The sequence below is a fragment of the Coffea eugenioides genome, unplaced genomic scaffold, assembly GCF_003713205.1.
Source record: "Coffea eugenioides isolate CCC68of unplaced genomic scaffold, Ceug_1.0 ScVebR1_3327;HRSCAF=4523, whole genome shotgun sequence".
NCBI lineage: Eukaryota > Viridiplantae > Streptophyta > Magnoliopsida > Gentianales > Rubiaceae > Coffea > Coffea eugenioides.
Window position 1 is genome coordinate 12,527 of NW_020863893.1, and position 16,324 is coordinate 28,850.

The following is a 16,324-nucleotide window of genomic DNA, read 5'->3' on the forward strand; positions in this document are numbered from 1 at the left end:
TTCTATCAACCTGTTAGGTCAGTTGCCAAAATTGTTGATGAAGATTGTGGAACACTAAAGAAGATGCACGTCAATCACATTCAACCTACGTTCCGTGTGCATGTATTATAATCACTAACAATTATTGTCTTATCTTACATTTATGAATCTTTTTTATATAACTTTACTTTTCCATAATATTAATACATAAACCCCAACATAGTAGAGCACTGCTTAGACAGATCCTATGTTATTTTCTTATTTGGTATATCCCTACATTACTTTTTCCAATTGGTATATTATCGTGATCATTGTTAGAATTGGGATCATGTTAATATGTATGAATATTACTTCTCAACACCAACTCCGGTATCCTTCATTCGGGGTTCTTTGACTTTGATTTAGTGACAGAATTTATGTGAGCCAAATAAGCCTCCAAAAATCATGGATGAAGATTCTGAGGACATGAAAGAAAATGCCCGTTCAATTATTTATGAATCATTGATGAAGAATTTTGCTTCACCTTCCAATTTAGTATTTAAGCTGTAAGCACATGGTCATTAATAAATTGGCTTATGATCGCCAGTAGAAATAACTAAATCTTACTATTTTATTTGAGTGGAAACTCATAAAGAATTGTTCGAGAGTCTCTACTTTATTTTTTTACATAAGTTTGGGTTTGTCTATTAAGTATCCATTGTTAAAATTTACTATTTTAAAATAAATGCCACTTAGTGGTATCCACAAACTTCCAACATGATAACTGCTAGTATTAAATTTTGGATCATATCTTTAACAAGATATTTATGCATTGTTATTCCCATCATCCAAGAAAAAGAAAAAAGCTTTAATTAAATTAGAGGTGACAATTTGTCCCAAGTTCCAATAAAGGGACTTTGGGCGGAATGGGAATTGTAATTTGATATTGGGTTTAAAATGGGACATATCCCAATTGTACCCATTAATTGATGGAAAATATTGGAAAATACTTGGGCACCCATTGAGCCCAAATATCTTCCCAAAAAATTTTATGCAAACTTCAATAGTCAGCACCCAATGAGCTCTGCCCAATCATTTGAAGATCAATCTATCCCCGCTATCATCCAATTATTATACTTGTTTGTGCTATTTTTTTCTTATCATATATCCCATCGTCAAACCATCTATATTTTCTTTTCCAATTGAAATGATCATTACACTCTGGCGGCTTTGCAGTTGACCAAAGTCTCTAAATTCTCCAAAGCAACTGCGACCGGAGACTACATAGTCTGGATGGCTGGTTATATCAAAGCCTCTCCTATCAATGAGCCTAAGCAGAGAAAAGCAATCGGCTCTTGCACATGGTCAAAAATTAGCACACGGCTTAGCATCAATTTAGTAATAATCAATAAGGAGACATATGCAACAATAATGCTGTCTTCCAATCTTTCAATACCATTGTCTAGAGCACTTGATCACTAATTGCAAGTAAATGCTCAAAGCACCGAAAGTGAAGAATGCCGCTAACCTATTAGACCTCTTAGATACAAAATTCATGACCTTTATGTACTAGAATTCAGATAAAACCTGCTGAGTTCAAAACAATAAATTAAAAAATGAACTTACAAAATCTTGACAAATTTTGCCAATGCAACTAGTTGACATGATTAGAAATGTCTATAATTCTGCTATTGTTTATCTGGGATGTAACTCAGTGATTGAAACATCATTGATAGACGGGTTTGGTGGTGACTTGGTGCTTGTAGATGTATCAGATACTGGTAAATCGTTAGGTGAGCTTTGTGTTCTACTACTACCAAAATATGCAGGCGGATTAGGTGCAGGCAACGTTATAGAGATACTGTTGAGCATGAGAACTACTGAAGCCATGGTTGGCCTTTGTTCAATTTCGTCTTGAATGCATAGCAAGCCAACATGGATGCTTTGAATAACTTCATTTCTTGAATATGCATCTCCGATTGTTGGATCTACCAATGCTAATGGTGTTCCATCCCTCCATTGTCTCCAAGCCTGCAACATATATTCCAAGTGATGATAGTGGAATAAATTGTCTCATTCAAATGTAGACAAGAGCTCTCCAATGAGAATTCCAAGAAAATGAGTTGTTTATTTTGCACTTACATAGCTTAGAAGGTCATCTCCTCCATGAGCTTGGTTGAACTGACTGTTTTTCTTGCCACTTAGAATTTCTAATATTAGAACACCAAAACTGAACACGTCTGATTTTACAGAGAACAAACCGTGCAATGCGTATTCAGGATCCATGTAACCACTACAAATTAGAGCCATTTGTAATACACTTCAGGATTCAGCAATTTGAAAATTTAAAACTGATGATGACAAAATGTAGAGAACGTAATTAAATATTAGAGTTTTAAAGATAGTGGGATGATTGTATTATTACAATCATATAACCATGTAGATAACAGGATGAGGGTGCAGAACTTACTATGTCCCTGCGATTTTACTTGTATTTCCTTCAGATTGATCAACTCCAAAGAGCCTTGCCATGCCAAAATCAGTGATCTTTGGATTCATATTTCTGTCTAGTAATACGTTACTGGCTTTAAGATCACGATGTATAATCCTAAGTCGAGAATCTTCATGAAGATAAAGAACTCCTCTTGCTATTCCTCCTATGATCTTGTATCGTCTTGACCAGTCCAACAATGGTTGCTTTTCTGGGTCTATACAATCATCAAACATGGCAAGTCTTGTTAGTTTCTTTAACTACAAAAGTTAATTTCCAAAAAGACTCGACAATCAATTCCAAAATAAATCAAGGGTATTTGACTGGAACCTAACCAAAGAGAAAGTAGTCAAGACTTTTGTTGGTCACAAATTCATAGATGAGTATTCTTTCTTCTCCTTCCAAGCAGAAACCAAGTAGTCGGACGAGGTTTCTGTGTTGAAGCCTAGCAACCAGGGCAATTTCGTTTTTAAATTCTTCTGTACCTTGAGCTGAGCTTCTTGATAGCCTTTTCACAGCTATTTCTTGTCCATTATGAAGTTTACCCTGATTGCAAATTAACAAAGTATAAGCAAAATTTTGATTTACAATGATCAATATTCATAAATTTTCAGCATACTTGAAAATGGCTTAAATGACTTGCTGTTGAAATGTGATCGTGAAGTGGAATCGAAATTGTGAAACTCGTTTTGACCCCGTGAACTCGAGAATGTTTTTAGTAAATTACCTAGATATAGTTTGTGCCTGGCATCAAGCGATAAAACTCAGTAACGTACTTTTAAGTTAGAAACTTTTGCGTAAGGATTTTCTAAACCTTGCCAACTCGACAATTTCCTTCTTAAACTCAATTATCTTTAGTACTTTTCTTAGAAAATGATTTCATTTGTTTTAAAATTCCAGGCACTAGTTTATTTTTCTTTTTCTTCCTTAAATGCTGCCCTGACTAGTTATTTGGGGGAAACTCGTTGAAAACGCAAAATTTCTATAGCTTAAATCAAAAGGCGTAGAAGACTTGTACGGTAAGCAAACTTATCCAAGTAAAGCAGCTCTAGTTACCTCTATGGAAAAGAATAGTAATATAAGGAAACTATACGGAATATTTTATTACTTTTACCAGTCTTAATCCTTAAGTGGATTGTCGACTTATCTTAAGAAAATAATACTAGACATTTCTTTTATAAGGAAAAAGTATCTCAAGGAACACTATAAGAAACATTTTCTCTACTTTTACCAAATCTCAACCTAAGTAGACTTTTGAATTTACTTTAAAGAGGTTAACTAGTAATATATCAAATAACCCTCTATATGAATAAGCTAAAAAATTGAACAGAGAACTTATAGCTCAAAGTTTGGTTTTTAGGATATTGCGAGGACGTGGAATTCAATTCCCAACTTGACATCTGAACGTCACTCTTGGTGAGTGTCCTTGCTTGTTTTATGACTAGTTGATTAAAGTGCTTTCTTGACCTGATATATGGTAATTGCAAAATGGGTTTTGATCCGTCGAAGTGAGCAGTGTGTACTTTATCACACTAGCCTTTCGAGTGGTGACTTGTGTGAAATATTTTAGTGAATCCATGTGTTGTGACGTCGCGGGGTGAAACCCTCGACAAATTTCCTGAGGGTATACGTAAGTATACTGCTCCTAATTTCCTGAGGGTATACGCAAGTATACTGCTCCCAATTTTTCTGAGGGTATGTCTCGAGCATACTGCTCCCTTAGGTGATGTGCGGGCCCGGGACAGGGGTATGGATGGTGACGGGTTAGGAACAAAATGAGATAATCTACATGGATTCTAAGTAGTGAGAATTGACGGGGAGGTCAATTACGATGATTTCTGACCAAGCGAGGAATTTGGCTCCTGAGAGCCCCTGTATCCTACCTTGTGCTGTTATCCGCTTTCCTATTTGGTTACTTTAGTGCATATTAATTCTTGTAAATTGTTTGTTTAGATGCATGTTTTGGGACACCACTGAGCTTTTGCTCACCCCACGTTTATTTGTTTTCCTTACAGGTTCTGGAAATTGAAAGTTTTGAAACTTACTCATGTTTCTCTTTTGGGGTGTACTTGAATGCTATGACTACTTTTGTGGGCTGTGATGCGTTAACTTGGATAATGTACTTTTTACTTTTGGATTGCTACTTGAAGCTGGAAATGTGTAAACCCTAATACGAGCGTTTGGCTTGTAAGTTTGTATCAGTGATGTATGTGGTTGTCCGTTCGGATTCGTGCGACTTTATTCTTGGTTGTAACGCGTTAGGTGATTGGGAGCCGTCAGTTGGCTAATTTAAATTACTGTTATCTCTGAAGCTAATGTGATTTTAGTCATCAGCCTGTTTGGGAGTATTGTTTTGTAATAGATTAGGTTATTCTTCGAAAGGATTTGGGTTAGAATGCTTGCGTGAGTCCTGGCGAGAGCTGGGTAGACGGCCCGCCAACCCTTTGGTTCGCCTTCGGGGGAAGTGGGGTCGCCACACTAATTGAGTTGACATCCTTCGTTAGGCAACTGGCTGTGGGAAATGCATCACAAGCCAAGGTATGCGGGGTTTGCACTGGTATGGATCACTCTACAGACATGTGCCCAATGATTCAAGAAGAAAGTGCAGAACAAATAAACATGGCCGGAGAAGGGCCTATGACCCGTACTCGAGCACATATAACCCGGGTTAGAGAGATCACCCTAATTTTAGCTATGGGGGAAATAGGCAGCCCAATTTTGCACCGAATAGGCAGCAGGGGCATCACTAGCAGCCTCACCAGCAGTATCAGTCTCGCCCACCACCACCCTCCTCAAACTCAAGTCCGTCTTTGGAAGAAATGATGAAACAATTGATTGGTAATTAACAAAAAACGGACTCTGACATGCACAGCATGAGGAATCAAATGGGACAAATGGCGATAGCAATTAACCGCCTAGAATCCCAAGTCCAAGGTAAATTACCGTCCCAACCTGAAGTGAACCCGAAGAACGTAAGTGCGATGATTTTAAGGAGCGGGAAAGAAATTCAGGGACCAGAACTCATAATTCCAAAAGACAAGGATGAGGAAAAGATTGAGAACGAGCTCGAGAAGGAGGACAGCAATGGCACAAATCCACAGGTACTTCCAGACACAGTCATTACAGTTAAAACAAACCCGCCTCCCTTTCCTAGCAGGTTGGAAAGACCGAAAAAGCAGGATAAGAAGAAGGAGATCCTGAAGGTGTTCCGTAAAGTAGAGATTAATATTCCCCTGTTAGATGCAATTAAACAGGTGCCAAAGTACGCAAAGTTTCTGAGAGACCTGTGCGTTAATCGAAGGCGGCTGAGGAGAGATGAAAGAGTCATTGTTGGGGAAAATGTGTCCGCAGTCCTGCAGAAAAAGCTCCCACCAAAGTGTGGGGACCCAAGTATATTCACTATCCCCTGTAGGATAGACAACACCTTGATTAGAAAAGTCATGCTGGACTTAGGGGCGTCAATTAATGTGATGCCAAAATCTATCTATATTTCTCTAAACCTAGGTCCATTAAAAAAAACTGAAATAATCATTCAGTTAGCTGACCGAACTAATGTGTATCCTGACGGGTTAGTTGAAGATGTGTTGATAAAAATTAATGATTTGGTATTCTCAGCTGCCTTTTATGTACATGACATAGATGATGATCATTCCCCTGATCCCTCACCTCTGCTATTAGGTAGACCCTTTTGAGCACAGCACAGACTAAAATTGATGTTAACAAGGGTACCTTGTCTATGGAGTTTGATGGGGAAATTGTTCATTTTAATATCTTTGATACTATGAAATACCCCTCAAACTCCAATTTTAGCTCTGTTTTCTCTGTGAGTACTATTGACCCTGCGGTGCAAGAAGTGTTTGAAACTGTTGGCAGGGATGAGTTGGAGGTGGCTCTGACCAAGCACCTCGAGTTGGAGACAATGCCTAAGGTGGAGTGGAGTGAAGATCTAAAATGCACAATAGGTGCATTACAATCATTGCCGATCACCACAAAAAGGTATGAACTCTCACCTATTTTTATTCCCGAATCCCACCAGAGAATATTGCCATCTGTGGTGCATGCACCTGTATTGGAGTTGAAACCCCTACCAGAGCACTTGAAGTATGCGTATCTGGGCGACAACGAGACACTCCCGGTGATTATCTCATCGGCACTATCAAAAATCCAGGAGGAAAAACTAATTCGGGTTCTCAGAGAGTATAAAGAGGCGATAGGGTGGACCATTGCCGACATTAAGGGAATCAGTCCCTCCATCTGTATGTATCGAATAAGGCTGGAGGAGGATGCCAAACCTGTGCGCTGAGGCTCAACCCCCTCATGATGGATGTAGTGAAAAAAGAAATATTGAAACTACTCGATGTGAGGATCATATTTGCTATATCTGATAGTCTATGGGTAAGCCCGGTCCAGGTAGTTCCAAAAAAGGCAGGAGTGACGGCAGAGACCAACCAAACTGGTGAGCTAGTGCTAGTGCGCAAACCCACTGATTGGAGACAGTGTATAGACTACCGCAGGCTGAACGCCGTTACCAAAAATGATCATTTTTCTCTCTCTTTCATTGATCAAATGGTTGAACGCTTGGCTTGTAGGGCTTATTACTGTTTTCTGGATGAATTTTCAGGATATTTTCAGATAGCAATTGCGCCCAAGGATCAAGAAAAGATGACCTTCACTTGCCCGTTCGGGACATTTGCTTATAGACGAATGCCCTTCGGGTTGTGCAATGCACCTGCAACTTTCCAAAGATGTATGGTAAGCATCTTTTCTGAATATGTTGAGAAAATAATTGAGATTTTCATGGACAATTTTAATGTATATGGTGATAGCTTTGATACGTGTTTGGATAACCTGAAATTGGTCTTATTAAGGTGTATAGAGACTAATCTTGTGCTTAACTGGAAAAATATCATTTTATGGTTGAGCACGGGATAGTCCTGAGTCATATTATGTCTTCTAAGGGCATCGAGATTGACAGGGCAAAAATAGATATTATATCTGCTTTACCTTACCCCGCGAGTGTGCAGGAGGTGCGCTCTTTTCTTGGACATGCAGGTTTTTATCGAAGGTTCATCAAAGATTTTTTGAAAATAGGAGCCCCGTTATTCCAGCTTTTACAAAAAGATATGGCCTTCGACTTTGATGACGAGTGTGAGAGAGCCTTCGACAAGTTGAAGGAGTTGTTGACCTCACCCCCAATCATCCAACCCCCTGACTGGAGTTTACCATTTGAGATCATGTGCGATGCCAGTGATCATGCTGTAGGGGCTGTGTTGGGGCAAAAAATGGGAAAGGCAGCTCACGTCATCTACTATGCGTCCCAAGCATTGAATGGAGCTTAATTGAATTATTCTACCATTGAGAATAAGCTTTTTGCAGCTATGTTTGCTATAGAAAAATTTAGGTCATATTTATTAGGTGCTAAAGTTATTGTGTTTTCTGATCATGCAGCGTTGCGGTACCTAATGACCAAGAAGGATGCGAAACCGAGGCTCATAAGGTGGATATTGCTCCTACAGGAATTTGACCTGGAGATAAGGGATAAAAGAGGCTCAAAGAATTTGGTAGCCGACCACTTGAGCCGCATACCAGTGGGGGAGGAGAAAGAGCCATTGAGGGATACTTTCCCTGAGGAGCACCTGTTTTCTTTGAATTCTCAATTGCCTTGGTATGCCGATTTAGTCAATTATTTAGTAACGGGTAATTTTCCTGCAGGTTGGCCAAAATCGAAGAGGGATAAATTGAAGAGTGACACCAAGCATTTCATCTGGGATGACCCGTACTTGTGGAAGAGATGTGCTGACCAGGTGATGAGACGATGTGTAAGTGAAGCTTCCAGTCAATTTTGAGTTTTTGTCATACTTTTGCCTGTGGAGGACATTTTGGACCAAAAAGAACTACTCATAAGGTATTGGAAAATGGATTTTATTGGCCTTCTATATTTAAAGATGCATATGTATTTTGTAAGTCGTGTGATCGCTGTCAAAGGGTAGGTAATATGGCCCGTAGAGATCATATGCCCCAAGTCCCATTAATTTTTGTTGAAATTTTTGATGTGTGGGGTATCGATTTCATGGGGCCTTTTCCTACCTCATTTGGTTTTGTGTATATTTTGTTGGCAGTCGATTACGTGTCTAAATGGGTGGAGGTTAGGGCCACCCGGATTAATGATTCGAAAGTGGTTGCAGATTTTATCAAATCTAATATTTTTGTGCGTTTCGGGATGCCAAGGGCCATTGTTAGTGACAGGGGGACGCATTTCTGCAACAAAACCATAGCCGCGCTGTTTCGAAAGTATAGAGTACTTTACAGGGTCTCGACGTCGTACCACCCGCAGACTAATGGTCAAGCGGAGGTATCGAATCGGGAAATTAAGTCCATTTTGGAGAAAATGATGCGACCCATTAGGAAGGACTGGAGTCAAAGGTTGGAAGATGCACTCTGGGCCTATCGAATGGCGTACAAGACCCCTATAGGGATGTCACCGTACAGATTGGTATTTGGGAAGCCGTGTCACCTTCCAGTGGAGTTCGAGCATAAGGCTTTTTGGGCAGTTAAACAGTATAACATGAATCTAGAAGATGCCGATGCTCAACGGAAGTTGGATTTGCAAGAATTGGAGGAGATCTGGAACGAGGCCTACGAAAATGCACTAATTTACAAGGAGAGGAGTCGGACGTTTCATGACTAATAAATCTCTAGAAAAACCTTTGAAGTTGGTCAGAAGGTTCTCCTATACCAGTCCAGGCTCAAATTATTTCCAGGTAAACTACGTTCCCGTTGGATTGGCCCTTTCATTGTGACTCACGTTTTTCCCTATGGTGCAATAGAAATTCAGAGTACTAAGACAGATAACCATTTTGTGGTGAATGGACATCGCCTCAAAAACTATTATGAGGGCCTTGTAGATGGAGAGGTGGAGGTGATATGTTTGGATGAGCCACAGTGTTCAAAATAGTACTCCTTGGCCATGTCTAGCCAAAGACATTAAAGAAAGGCGCTCATTGAGAGGCAATCCAATTTCTTTTGGTTGTTTGTTCGATCTTGTTTTGATAGTTTAAATATGTTTTTCCCTGAGTTTGACTGATTTCTGGCTTCAATTTTCGTTTTTGATGATGTGTAGGTATCTTTCTGGCGTCATGTCGTATGGAACGCTCGCGGTCAGAAGGGTTCTTGCCCTCCTGACGTGCCCGCGTCCCTTCCGCGGGAAAGGTAAGCATTAAAAAAAAAGCAGTTATTGATTTTGTGTTAGCCTCTAATTTTGAGAATCGAAGATGGGTTTTGCAATTATAATATTTAAAAAAAGAGAAAAAATTATTATTATTATTATTGTTATTATTATTATTATTTTTTACACGAAGAAAAAACAAAAAAGAGAGAGAGAGAGAGAGAGAGAGAAAACAAACAAAACAAACAAAAAAAAACAAAAATGAAAAAAAAATTATTTCCTTTTAACCGTAGCTAGGTTTCTATATTTTCAAAAAAATAAAAAAAAAGAGAAGATTTTTTCCTTTTTTCTTTCTTTTTCTTTCTTTCTTCTTCTTCTTCTTTCTTCTTTCTTTCTTCTCTGCTGGTTCATCCTCTTGGTCGACCAAATCACTTTTTGTCGCCGCCAACTCTTCCACCTCGATCGCACTCCGCCATCGATCTCACCATCGTGAACCCAAGCCATCCATAACCGAAGCTCGCACGCCGCCGCTCCTCCCAGCGCACGTCGCCCGCTGGTCGAAGCCACTGCCGCAGCGCGCAGCTCACCCCGGCTCACACTCCAGCCCCTCTCCACCAGGTTTCTCCTCTTTCCTCGCGCCCCCACCTGCGCACGCCGCCGCTCCTCCACCTCGCCAGGCGAAGCAGCCGCGCGCCGCCGCTGCTGGAGCTCGCGTCTCTCCTGCCTCGCTCCGCTCATCGTGCGCATGTCTCACATCATCACCATCCCAGCGCATGCCGGCCGCTGGACCGCCGCTTCTATCCACGATCCGCGACCATCAGCCTCGCGGCCACCTCCCTAGCTCTGCCGCCCTCTGACCACCACGACGCCACCGAGCCAGCTACTCCTCACCACCGCTGCGCGCCTCACGCCCATCTTCCCAGTCGCGCGACTCTGCCCGCTGCTCTGAAGTGGTACTGGTGGAGGTATTTGGATTTTGTCACCCAATTTCTAATATTGTTTGGTACTGCTTGGGTTCCTCCAAAATTGGTATTGGTGGCCGTGGGAGTTATTTCTTCAGTTGTGTGGTAAACCAGTGGTACTGGTTGTGATATTTGCCCTGATTTTGTTGAATACTGGTTTGCCATCTTCTTGCAAATATTAGTTGCTCTTTTGGCGGGGTACATTAGTGTGGGTATTTTGACTACAATCGATATTTTCTCTCTTATTGGCTGATTGATTGATTGGAAGCTGGAAGCTTGGAATTCCTTTGTCACTGTCCAAATCTGAATTGTTATTGCTTGAATTGCTGAATTTTTTGGAATTTTTTCTATGATTTTGGTTGGTTGAGTTGTGCATTCAATTTTCCACCAGTGGTACTGGTAGGAGTATTTTTCCCTTGAAGTTGTTACCCTCGTTCGGTTGGATACCTGGTTGTCTGCTGAGGATCTATGATTAGGCTGTCATTTTTTCAATTTCTGAATTGCTATCACTGGTTTTGCCATATTATTGGGGCCTTTGTTACGCTTTGACTGTTGGGGGCATTAGTTGAAAATTTAAAGTGCAGTTGCTGTGATTTTAGATGGACCCAGCTTACTGGCTGATGACTTGACTTGGGTAGCCCCTATGCTTATTGAATAGCCTTTGCCAGTTGCTAATTGTTGTTAATAGTTGGGCATCCTGTGGTTATTGAGTGCCATTGTTGCTTTGTTGAGACATTGGTATAAATTGTGGGTGACTCAATTGTACATTTTTTGACTGTTTAAATTGGCATTTGTTGGTTGTTCTTGTCTCTGGTTGCCTGGAGTGATATTCGGACATCATGGTGAGACCAAAATCATCCTCTAGGTCTAGAGCCTCTCAATCTCAGCCCTCACCCCAACCCTCCATTCCAGTAAATACCCCTATCAACCAACCTTCCGCGTACGGTGTCCGAACCCGATTGGGCAGGGGCAGGGTGCCCATGTGGCCTCCTCCACTCACCTTGGCGGGCATTTAAACTTCACTAGACCCGCCGATCAGTAGATATACGCCAAGGTGTGTGAGCGGCGTATCATATCTTGCAAGTGTTGTGAGAAACTTGCTATGATTGGCCTAGGCATCCGGAAGGAGGTGGATCAGATGTTTACTAACATCGGGTGATGCCCTTATCGTGATATCTTCTGTCCAGCCTTTGTCGAGCTGATTAGGGAATTTTACTCCACGTTTGAGTTTGAGTTGCCTACTAGGTACACTGTAGAGACCCTATATGTCATTCATTTCCGTCTAATGGGTGAGGAGTTCAATTTCTCCATTACCCAGTTTAATCTGGCATTTGGGTTCATCACTCCGGAGTATGCCAAGACTAGGGAGTATGTTGAGAGTGCCTGTGATTATGTAGAGCCCTTTCTCTCGTCCTACCACGACTTTTGGAGGGACATGTCTATCAACAGGCACCGCTATGACCCTTCTAGATCTAGGTGCTCCTTTCTTAAGGACCCTAGTGCCTGTTATGTTCAGCGGTTTCTAGCCTACAGCTACTCGGGTCGAAAAGACAATACTAGTATACTCTCCCGACTCGAGTTTTTCTTCATTTGGTATATGAAGAACAATGTCAAGGTGAATCTGGGGTGTTGGTTGGCTGCGCAGTTCAAGACCGTTTTAGCCAAGAAGAACAAACCCCTGATCCTCGGGTCTTACATTACACACTTGGCGGTACAGCTAAGAGTTCTTAATCTTCGGACCACGACCTGCATTTGGCTTTCGAGATGGAGTTTCTGAACGTGGACTGCTTAGAGAAGATGGGAGTTGTCGAGTGCCTACCCAATGGCTTCTTACAGTTACCCCTCCGGGACCGGTACGAGCCCCGGGTACGCGTCCTTCGGCACGAGCGGGGCCCTCTTCGTTCCCTGGGTCTGCCGAGGATACCGCTGGCTCCTCCTCCTCTGCGCCTCCTCCACCCCTTGGGGCTGCTGGCTGGAATCAACTTCAGAATCAAGTTTAGAATTTGGAAGCTCGGATGACCAACATCGATGCTAACGTGCATAGCATGGCACAGAACTTGGCAGCTTTCATGCAGCAGGCGGGTGTTCCCCGCCATTTGGTTATCGCCCACCACTTTGATCCGACTTCAGGGAAGTGTTGTTGCCCTTTCTCCTACTTTTGATGTTTAATTGCTACATTGAGGACAATGTATCGTTTAGGTGTGGGGGGTCAGTAGTGGTTCTAGTTTTTAGTAGTTTCTAGTTTTTAGGTGTTTTTCCTTTATTTTTAGTTTGTTTTTTGTTTATTTTCATTCAGTCATTTTCTTTCTTTCTGGTGATGAGCCCTCGTGTGAATGCCAAAAATTGATGTTGGATTGTTGCCTCTAACTTCACTGTTGCCAAGTTTTTATTAATAAAATGTATCAAGTTGATGTGGTTGAGTCTAAGAACGTCACTTTGGTGAATATCGGTGACTGATTGGTTCTTTTGATTTCTTTGTTAACTTTTCTAGGCATAGGGAATGACTGTTGGCATTTTCATATGAATTGGTCTAATATTGACTTTAGTTCTCTATGATTGGCGAAATTGAGGCTAGCTGCTCTTAATTTTGTTCCTAGCGGTGTTATTTTGCATTATTGTGTTATTTGGTTGTGAATAAGCTTGACTGTACTCCGCTATTAGTTACTACTGAGTAACCGGGGATCTTCACCTAAAAGTGTTGATCCTCGCGTCAAAAAGTAGTAATTTCTATGAGTACGTGATCGTATAGCGATAAGAGATGAGTAATCGGGCCCCTTCATCTGAAAAATGTCGGAATTCACGTCAAAAGGCTCCCATGGTTAGAAACCAAGTCTTTTTGTGCTATCAAAAAGAAAGAAAGAATAAATAATAGAAAACGTGAAAAAGTGCAGGTTATGTTAGTGTGTGTTAGAGGTCAGCTTGCCGATTTATGGGGTTAATATAAAGATTTTGATTAATATTTGGACCATTTGCTAATAAATGTTGTGCGTCATTCCTTCTTCTTAGATTAGTTAACTTGGAATTGAAGGAGTTTGTGGTTTAGAAGCTAACCGGCGTGATGTTTCTTGGAGTTTTATCAATGATGCTTGATTTATGATTTTCTTGGTGTCTTGGCAATTTAGTAGATAGAGCAATGGCCATTATCAAATTTTGGTGTCTGTTTACTATTCTTATGCTTGAGGACAAGCATGGTTTAGGTGTGGAGGAAATTGATAGGTTGCAATTTTATTATTTATTTTATTATTAATTTCCCCTATTACCTGACTTGATGTGGATTAATTGTTAGATTCTACTCACTTTTAGTATTTTACATTTATTTCAGGGAGTAGAATGAAAATATAATAACAAGTGCTAATTTGGCAGAAAAGGGGTCCAGATGATAGAACTTGTCCCAGGGGCATTTTTGGAAATGAAAATTTGTTCCCATTTTGGTAATTTGGGGAAGAGGGCAGCGGACACATGGGCTGGAACGGATTGGAAGCCGCCGCACAGGAAGCAATAGATAGACTACTAGGTACGAATAGAAACGGCAGAGGGGCGCTAGCTTAGTTTTCCATTGTTGACTTTTCCTTGGGTTCTTTTGGCTTTCTTCTTATGCATGTCAGGCACTAGTAGTGCTTAGCTTGACTTTTCTTTTGGGTTCTTGGTAGTGGAGTTCTCCTGCGGATGGCAGGAGCAATTAGGAAGACATTGAATCATACTCTGCAACTCTGTTTTACTTTATTTCTTTGACCGAATTGAACTTGTCCATTTCTCAATTGATGGCCGCGGCTCTTTCTTCAATTTTGCGTGGGTTTTGCACATCAAACATGAACTAATTTCTCCCTTCTAGTCAAGAAACAACGGATGCTTTGGGTCATCTAAAAATTGTTAGATCGATTTAATTTGATCTTTTCTTTTATTTATTGGTATTCGCATATTCCTTGATTGCTATGCTTATGGTTATTTCATTTAATTGATTGTTTTGAAAAGCCAATGTGGTAGCAGACGCTCTTAGTAGAAAGGTCCAAGTAGCAGGGTTAATGGTTAAAGAATGGGACATGTTAGAAGAAGTCAGTAGTTGGAACCCTCGTTTGGAGAAACTGAAGATATTATTTAGGAACTTGACATTGAAATCACCATTACTAGAGCGTATTAAAGAGGCCCAGAAAACGGACCCTATAACCCAGAAGAATGTGGAGAAAGTGCAAAAAGGGGAAACCCTAGATTTCAAATTAGGGTCGGAAGGTGTGTTAAGGTTTCGAGATCGAATTGTGGTTCCAGCAGATGAAAAATTAAGAAAGAAAATTTTAGAAGAATCACATCGATCGAGGTATACTATCCATCCAGGAGTGAATAAGATGTATCATGATGTGAAAGGGTTATACTGGTGGGACGGTTTGAAAAAGGACGTGGCAGAGTTTGTACAAAAATGTTTGATCTGCCAACAAGTAAAAGCTGAACATCAGAAGCCCTCTGGTCTGTTAATGAGATTGCATGGTATTCCTGTAAGTATTGTATCTGACCGAGATCCAAGATTTGTCTTACGTTTTTGGCAGAAATTTCAAGAGTCTTTCGGGACCAAGTTGAAATTCAGCACTGCGTATCATCCCCAAACCGATGGGCAGTCGGAAAGGACAATTCAAACTTTGGAGGATCTGCTGAGGTCGTGTATATTGGATTTCGGAGGTAAATGGAGTCAATATATGACCTTAGCAGAATTCACATACAATAACAGTTATCAGGCCTCGATTCAGATGGCACCTTATGAAACTTTGTACGGGAGGAGGTGTCGATCTCCGATTCATTGGGATGAAGTTGGAGAAAAAAAAGTTGTAGATCCAACAACGATACCTTGGATAGTAGAAGCCCAGGAAAAAGTGAAATTAATTAGAGAAAGGCTTCAAGTTGCCCAAAGTAGACAAAAGAGTTACGCCGACACAAGGAGGAAAGATCTGGAATTCGAAGTAGGAGACAAGGTTTTCCTAAGAATTAAACCCTTGAAGAATGGAGTAGTATCCAAGAAAGGTAAGAAGTTAAAGCCAAGATATATCGGACCTTTCGAAATCTTGAAGCGAATTGGGTATGTAGCATATCAGTTGAAATTGCCTGCAAGCATGGCCAAGGTTCACGATGTATTTCATGTCTCCATGTTTAGGAAATATCACCCCGACCCGAGCCATGTGCTGCAATTGGAGGGAATCGAAGTAGACGAGACGTTAACCTATGAAGAAGGGCCAGTTCAGATTTTGGAAAGAGAAGTGAAGGAACTGAGAAATAAGAAAATTCCTCTGGTGAAGATTCTATGGAGAAATCACGGACTAGAGGAAGCAACTTGGAAATTAGAAGAGGAAATGCAGAAAAAGTACCCCGATTTATTTCTCTAGAAAGTGTGAATTTTGAGGACAAAATTCATTGTAAGGAGGGGAGGATGTGAGAACCCTGAAAATATATATACAAATATCATTGCATATTTTATTTGCACTTCTAATTCTTTAATAAATTTTAGCATTTAATCTAATTGTTTTTAAATAAGTGCGTAAAAATAATTTTTATTTGCAAAATAAAAGAATTGTGCTAAACTATTAAATTCCTTGGCTTTATTATATTAAATTAATATTTCGAAGGTAAATTATTTCGTTTATTTAATAATTAATTTCTCCGAATTCCGATAGCTAAACTTTAATCGTTAATAATGTTAAAGGTTAATAGAAACCTTAGTATTAAGATGCAATCAACAAATTATAGATAAACATGACACAAGTATAC

The 16,324-nt window shown here is 40.4% G+C and overlaps 3 protein-coding genes across 3 annotated transcripts; 2 read left to right on the forward strand and 1 right to left on the reverse strand.

Annotated features, from left to right (window-relative positions):
* Positions 1 to 1,653: 1,653 nt before the first annotated feature.
* On the reverse strand, positions 1,654 to 2,268 carry LOC113757797 (cysteine-rich receptor-like protein kinase 10). Its single transcript, XM_027300917.1, has 2 exons — positions 2,101 to 2,268; positions 1,654 to 1,989 (listed from the first exon to the last, which is right to left on the reverse strand). Exons 1-2 carry the CDS (start codon positions 2,266 to 2,268, stop codon positions 1,654 to 1,656), a joined length of 504 nt encoding a protein of 167 aa, XP_027156718.1.
* A 3,075-nt stretch (positions 2,269 to 5,343) lies between these two features.
* On the forward strand, positions 5,344 to 6,141 carry LOC113757798. Its single transcript, XM_027300918.1, has one exon. It carries the CDS (start codon positions 5,344 to 5,346, stop codon positions 6,139 to 6,141), a length of 798 nt encoding a protein of 265 aa, XP_027156719.1.
* Positions 6,142 to 6,185: 44 nt separating this feature from the next.
* On the forward strand, positions 6,186 to 7,788 carry LOC113757799. Its single transcript, XM_027300919.1, has 4 exons — positions 6,186 to 6,743; positions 6,860 to 7,201; positions 7,408 to 7,476; positions 7,558 to 7,788. Exons 1-4 carry the CDS (start codon positions 6,186 to 6,188, stop codon positions 7,786 to 7,788), a joined length of 1,200 nt encoding a protein of 399 aa, XP_027156720.1.
* The last annotated feature ends 8,536 nt before the right edge of the window (positions 7,789 to 16,324 follow it).